At 68.4% G+C, this 6,000-nt stretch overlaps 2 protein-coding genes across 2 annotated transcripts in view; one reads left to right on the top strand and one right to left on the bottom strand.

Annotated features, from left to right (window-relative positions):
* The window catches only part of CHLNCDRAFT_51958 (hypothetical protein), a gene marked incomplete at both ends in the record, with an annotated part of 9,072 nt that extends 6,019 nt beyond the window's left edge, over window positions 1–3,053 (bottom strand). Inside the window, 9 exons of the mRNA XM_005848312.1 lie at window positions 22–57; window positions 280–427; window positions 477–778; window positions 952–1,009; window positions 1,178–1,251; window positions 1,371–1,493; window positions 1,579–2,643; window positions 2,748–2,796; window positions 2,941–3,053. Coding sequence (XP_005848374.1) covers window positions 22–57; window positions 280–427; window positions 477–778; window positions 952–1,009; window positions 1,178–1,251; window positions 1,371–1,493; window positions 1,579–2,643; window positions 2,748–2,796; window positions 2,941–3,053 — 1,968 coding nt within the window. The remainder of the gene's footprint in view (window positions 1–21; window positions 58–279; window positions 428–476; window positions 779–951; window positions 1,010–1,177; window positions 1,252–1,370; window positions 1,494–1,578; window positions 2,644–2,747; window positions 2,797–2,940) is intronic.
* Window positions 3,054–4,370: 1,317 nt separating this feature from the next.
* Window positions 4,371–5,840, top strand: CHLNCDRAFT_57683 (expressed protein). The gene is made up of 4 exons (XM_005848505.1): window positions 4,371–4,895; window positions 5,052–5,124; window positions 5,229–5,404; window positions 5,598–5,840. Exons 1-4 carry the CDS (start codon window positions 4,381–4,383, stop codon window positions 5,731–5,733), a joined length of 900 nt encoding a protein of 299 aa, XP_005848567.1. The 5' UTR covers window positions 4,371–4,380; the 3' UTR covers window positions 5,734–5,840.
* Window positions 5,841–6,000: the final 160 nt, after the last annotated feature.

Genomic DNA, 6,000 nt, shown 5'->3' with positions numbered 1-6,000 from the left:
GGCCTGGTGGCTGAAGCGCACGCCGTCGCGCCGCATGCGCTCCAGCAGCCAGTCCACCTGCGGGCCGGGGCATGTGGGTGCGGATGTGTGTGGATGTGTGTGTCCCCCATGCGCTCACAGCCGGCTGAAGGCAGCAGCAGCGCCCCGCACACGCGCCGGAGCGCAGGGCATGCGTATGTGCACCAGCTCAAGCTCTGCCGCCCGGCCCGCCACCATCCACCCACCCTCCCATTGCCCGCCCATCCCTCCACCCAGCCGGCAGGCCAGCCTGCGCCGCACCTTGTCCTGGCGGTCCCGCTCCAAAAAGGCGTTGATGAGGGTCTGGTACACCACCGCGTTCCCCGCCACGCCGTCATCTGCCATCCAGTCCAGCACCTCGCACGCGTCGCCCAGCCGGTCGGCGCCCACCAGGGCAGACACCAGCGCCCTGCGGGGGAAGGGCGCACGGGCGGGCAGGAGGCGGGCGGGGCACGCACAGGCAGGCGGCGTGGGCAGGCGAGGCGAGGCGAGGCGACACGGGGCTGGCCTGGCAGCCCGACTGGGGATTCCTGCCGGCACTTCCACCCGCGGCGGCGCCGCCCCCGGCCCACAGAAATGCAGGGCCCGGCCCGCTGCCGGCCAGGGCGCGCCTGTAGGTGAAGCTGTTGCGCTCCAGGCCGCGGTCGCGCATGTGTCGGTAGGCGGCCAGCGCCTCGCGCCACGCCCCCGCCTTCTCGTGCGCCATCACCAGGATGGTGTGCGCCACGCTGTCGGGGGGCAGGCCGCGCGCCTCCATCTCCTGCACGCAGGCAGGGGGCCGCTCGGCTGGGCATGGGCGAGGGGGCAGGGCACACGCGGCGGGCGGGGGAGGATCCAGGCGCGGGCGGGGACAGCAGGAAGGAGGAACCCATGCCCTGGACCTGCACCTGTACTTGCACCCGGCCCCCATGCTGCTGCTGCACCCCCGCCCACCTGCATCATCGCCAGCACCACCTCAGCCTTGCCCGCCTTGGCGCACACATCCAGCACGCTGCAGGAAAGGAAAGCGCGGCGCGGGGCGGCAGCGGATGTCCGATGCATCTGCCGCGGCGACGGGATTGTGGGCGCAGCCCACTAGGGAAGAAGGTCATGCATCCACCGCCTGGCAGCCGCCGAGACTGGCATGCCAAGCTTGTGTGCGTGCTGCCCCCCCGCTCACTGTTGCCACATGCCCCTGTCCAGCTCCACACCCCACTGCTTCGCCAGATGCACCAGCACCACCGCCGCCTCGTCCTGCGGCGCAGCAGAGGGGCCGTGGGAGGAGCGTCAACAACTATGAGCCACAGGGGCGTTGCCAGGCCTTCCAGCCGCTCCCAGCCCCGCAACAGCCAGCCGCCCACCCTCCTCCCCACCTCCAGCAGGCTGTTGGCCAGCTTCAGCATGGCTGCCATGATGTCGTTGGAGCGCGTGGGGTAGCCGCCGCCGCCCGCGTCGGCAGCCAGCAGCAGCGCTATCGCCCCCCGCATCCCGTCTCCCTGCAAACATGCGCGGGGGGGCAGGGCTCTACATCAGGCAGGAGGCCCAGCGCCTGTGTTGGCCGTCGCTCTGAGTTCCTCTGACCAGAAGCATAGTATGGCGGCAGCAGCAGCAGCAGTGGCAGCGGCAGCGGCGGCGGCTTGCCATGAGCGCCACGGCTCGCAGCAGCAGCAGGAAGCCGCCGTCGTCCACACGGCGCTGCCTGGGCTGGGACCGCGCGGCGTCGGAGGCGGCACCAGAGGCCGCCGCCTCGGCAGGCTCCGCCACGCTGGTGGTGCCGCTGCTGGCTTCGCTGCCGACGCTCGTCCCCTCTGCGCTAGTTCCAACGGGCACTGCTCCGTCTACACTCTCCTCCTCCTCTGCTGCTGCTGCTGCTGCTGCCTCTGAAGAGCTTTGCTCATAGTGGCTCAGAATCCTGGCCAGCTCGGCAGCAAAGATGTCGCCCGCTTCAGCCGCCGCCTCTTGTGGCAGGGGCTCCTGCTCCTGCTCCTCCTCCTCCTCCAGCTCCTCCTCCTCTTGCTGCTCCTCAGCCAGCTCCTCCTGCTGCTGCTGCTGCTGCTGCTGCTCTGCCGCCAGCGATTCTCCCGGTTCATCCTCATCTGCCTGCTGCTCCGCAGCCTGCTGCGGGGGCGGCAGCGGCTGCTGCTGTGCCGTGGAGTCAACAAAAGGCGGCAGCAGGGGGTGGAGCTGATCCATTAGCGCCTGAGGTGGGTCGTAGATGCCAAGCCCCGCAATGCCGCTGGCGCCGGCGCCGGCGCCGCCCGCTGCATCCACCGCCGCCACCGCCTGCAGCATCTCCTCTGCCACCGCGCGCACCCAGTAAGGCACGCGCAGGTGCTGCTGGCGGAAGTACTGCTGCTGCAGAATCTGGCCCTGCTCGTGCTGCTGCCGCTGCTGGCTGTAAGACAGGAAAGCGGGCTGCCCCCGGCGCGGCGCCAGCTGCTGCGCCTGTTGCCCCTGCTGCCCTTGCTGCGGCCAGGCGGGCTGCTGCGGCAGCTGCTTGCGCTGCTGGCTGAGCAGCATGCGCAGCGATGGCGACTGCCGGGGGCTCTGCCGCTGCTGAGGGGCGGTGCCAACCACGCCGCTGACGCCGCCGCTGCTACTGCTGGTGCTGCCGTTGGTGGGCGGCGGTGCCGGCGGCGTAGGCCTCTGCAAGGGAGAGGGGGGCTTGGGCCCGGAGGCAGCGGCGGCGGCGGCATCGCTGCGCACGGGCCGCTGCACCAGAGTCGGCATCGCACGCCTGCTGCCAGGACCTGGGCTGCTGCTGCTGCTTCTGGTACCGCCTCCGCCAGCGCCTGCGAGCTGTGGGCGTGCAGGCATGGCGGGCGGCGTGGGTGGCGGCGGGATGGCCTGGCGTTCCAGCTGCCGCTTCTGCTCGTGCTGGGCCGGTGGCCTGCGGCTGCTGCCAGGCTGCACCCGGTCAGTGCTGCCGCTGGCTGCATGCACCTGAGTCCCACGCCTGCTGCCGCTGCTGGGCCAGCCGTGCGTCGAGCTGCCGCCAGTGGAGGCTCGTCTGCTCCCGCTAGAGGAGGCGTGGCGGTGGCCGTCGGCACGCCCATACTGCGCAGCGGCTGATGGCGCCGATGTTGCTGCAGGGCTGCTGCCTTCCCCGCCCCCGCCGCTCACGCCTTGTGGCCGTCGCTGCCTGGCTGCCAGCGGCAGCTGTGCTGCACTGGTGCCGCTGCTGCCGTTCCCGCCGCCACGGCGCCACACGCCGCTTAGGCTAGGAGGCGAGGCAGCGTCACCACCTGCATGTAGCGTATGCGCAGCCCTTGTCGTGCCCAATTCGAGGCGTGTAGAGAGCAGCTGCTTGCAGGCTGCACAGCCAGCGTTATCGGCAGGGTGGCAGCATGAGGCTGGGCAGTCACGCCAGCCCAGGTCGCCTGCACATTGCCAGGCTTACCTCTGGTGGGCACTGTCGAGCCCACCCCACCCCACAAGCTCATAGCTGCGACATGGCACCTGCCATTGGGGGCAAACCTGCAGCTTTTTGCAAGGCTTTCGCAGCCTCTAATGCAATCACCAGCCGAGAACGGTCTCAGCTCTTTCCACCCCTGATTACTGCGCGAGGTGGGGCGGCGGCTCTGGGCCCCGCCGCCCGGCGCGATCGCTTCCCCTCCACGCGAAAAACCCGGAGCAATCCCAATAAGTTTGCGATTCCGCCTGTCACAATTTCTTTTTAGGCAGGCGACGGCCGTGCCGCCCCGCCGCGCCCCCCGCCGCCCTGTGTCCTCGTGGTGGAGGGAACCGCTGATATGGGGGCGCGGGCAGGGCCGGCGGGGCCCCAGCGCGCGGTGCCAGTTTCGGCATGTCACGTTTTCTTTTTAGGTAGGGCGGCGCGCGTGCCGCCCCGCCGGGCCCGCCGCCGCGCTGAAACGGCTGCTGGTGGAGGGAACAGTTGATTCGACACGCAATTGGGGCGTGCGAGGAGGGCCCATGCGGGGCGCCTGCCGCCGCCGCCGCGCCGCCATTTTGGCGCATGGCCGAGGTGGCCGGCGCGCGGGGCGGCCTCCCTGGTGCCCTGCGTGCAGCAGCCTGCTGCCTGCTGCCCTGCTGGGGCGGCGAATGTGGAGGGATGCACTGGCGACCACTGGCTTGCATCCCTCCACATTAGCCGCCGCCGCCGTCTGGGCTGGGTGGCCTAATGCCTGCTTGCTTGCTGCCCCGCCGGCTGCCGCTACGATGTGGCTCCCCCCAAAGAACCGTGATTCGCCAGGTGAAGGGTGGCACGCCAGCTTTGCCATGACGTTTTTCTAATTGTGGAGGCCCCCCTCGCATCTGCTTCTATTCGCTCTCTGCACAGCTCAGCGATCCGCGCACTCCTCCCTCTGTTTGTGTGATCTCAGGCGAGCAAGGCAGTATTGCTCAGCGGCCGCACAGATCGATATGACGCCGCTGCGCGCTGCCCGACGAGCCTGGCTGCTGCTGGCGCTGCTGGGGCTGGCAGCTGCCGCTGAGAACAGCCGCGAGGGGGTGTTCGTCGGGTACAAGGAGGCTGGGGTGGAGGGCGCGGGCGGCGATGTCGGCGCCACCGAGGGCGGCGACGCAGCAGGCGACCTTGGCACAGCGGCTGGCGGCGATGGCGATGGCAGCTTGCACGAGGCGACGGACAATGCAGGCGATGGCGGTGCTGCTGCTGCCGACGGATCAGCAGCGGACCAGGCAGCCGACAGCGGTGCAGCGGCAGGACAGGGCAGCGACCAAGCCGCGGCCCAGGGCGGCGACGAGGCGGTGGCTGCCGACCTCGCTGCAGCGGCGGAGCAGGTTGGCCGAACTGTGCTGCTGCACACGCAGTTTGGGCCAATCAAAGTGAAGCTACTGGAGAAGCTGGCGCCACGCACGACGGCACTGGTGTGGGAGCTGGCTCAGAAGCGCGGCTGCCGCATCTGCGCCTTTTACAGGTGGGCCTGGCCGAGTCGCCTGGCAGCGGCGGGCCTAGTTGCAGCGCATGGGCACCTTCTGTGCATGTTTCAGATGCCGTGCGAGGCACGGGCGCCGCATGTTTGCCCCTGCCTGACGCGTGTCCTGGCCGCGGCTGGCCGTGGTGCTGGGTGCAGGAATGAGGCGCGGCCCCGCGGCGGCGATGGCCCGCCATATGCGCTGCTGCAGGGGCGGCTCGACATGCCCCAGGCAAGGCGCCTGCTGGCTGCTTTCATTCCTTCACTTTTGAGCAGCGCCCTTCTCTGGTTTCGCTTGCATTTGGCTGATCCCACCATGCTCCGCTTTGGGTGCAGGTGGCGCCGCGTGAGGGTAACATCGAGGTGAAGATGGGCCACGTGTGCTTCATCCCCGACACCAAAGACTTCTTCATTGCTTATGGCAACCATCCGGAGTGGGGCACCAGCCACACCGTGTGGGGCCTGGTGGACGAGTGGTTTGCCACAGACTTCATCATCTCGCAGCAGTTCCAGTGAGTGGCGGGCAGCCAGGTAGCACGCTGCCGGGCTGCCGAGGGACAGCTGCATGGCACAACATGGGGTATCAGCTGCAGCTCCTTAGGCCCAGCATGAGAAGGTAGGTGCAAGGGAGGCCGTCAGCCAATTGCACGCTCAGCTGCTGACCTGCCACTCCATGGCCCACTCTCTGCCTGGTATGTGCGGCAGGGAGACGACGCACCCCGAGTTTGGCACCGTGATGCGCATGCTGAAGGAGGAGGTCACCGTCAAGATTGCCACCCAGGAAGACACTTTTTACAGCGGGCTGCTGGGCCCCATGCACTATGATGAGCCGCCGCTGTGACCTTCCTCCGCCACAAATCTGCATTCCATCCACAGCCACTGGCATCGTCATCGCCACCACTGGCTGCGATTTTACTTGTGTATGGTCTTATGTTATACTTACTGTACTGATTTGCATTGCAGAAGCACAGACATGATAGAGACGTGATAGAGAGAGATCAGGGGGCATCGGGGACAGAGCGGGAGTTGATCACACGGGCTATAACTTGATGCGTGTGCTAAACTTTAATGCGTGTGTGGGGAGGCAACCTGCCGGCCTCAGGTAGTG

The sequence above is a fragment of the Chlorella variabilis genome (genome assembly GCF_000147415.1).
Source record: "Chlorella variabilis unplaced genomic scaffold CHLNCscaffold_8, whole genome shotgun sequence".
Classification (NCBI taxonomy): Eukaryota; Viridiplantae; Chlorophyta; class Trebouxiophyceae; order Chlorellales; family Chlorellaceae; genus Chlorella; species Chlorella variabilis.
This window is presented reverse-complemented; position numbering and strand designations above follow the sequence as displayed.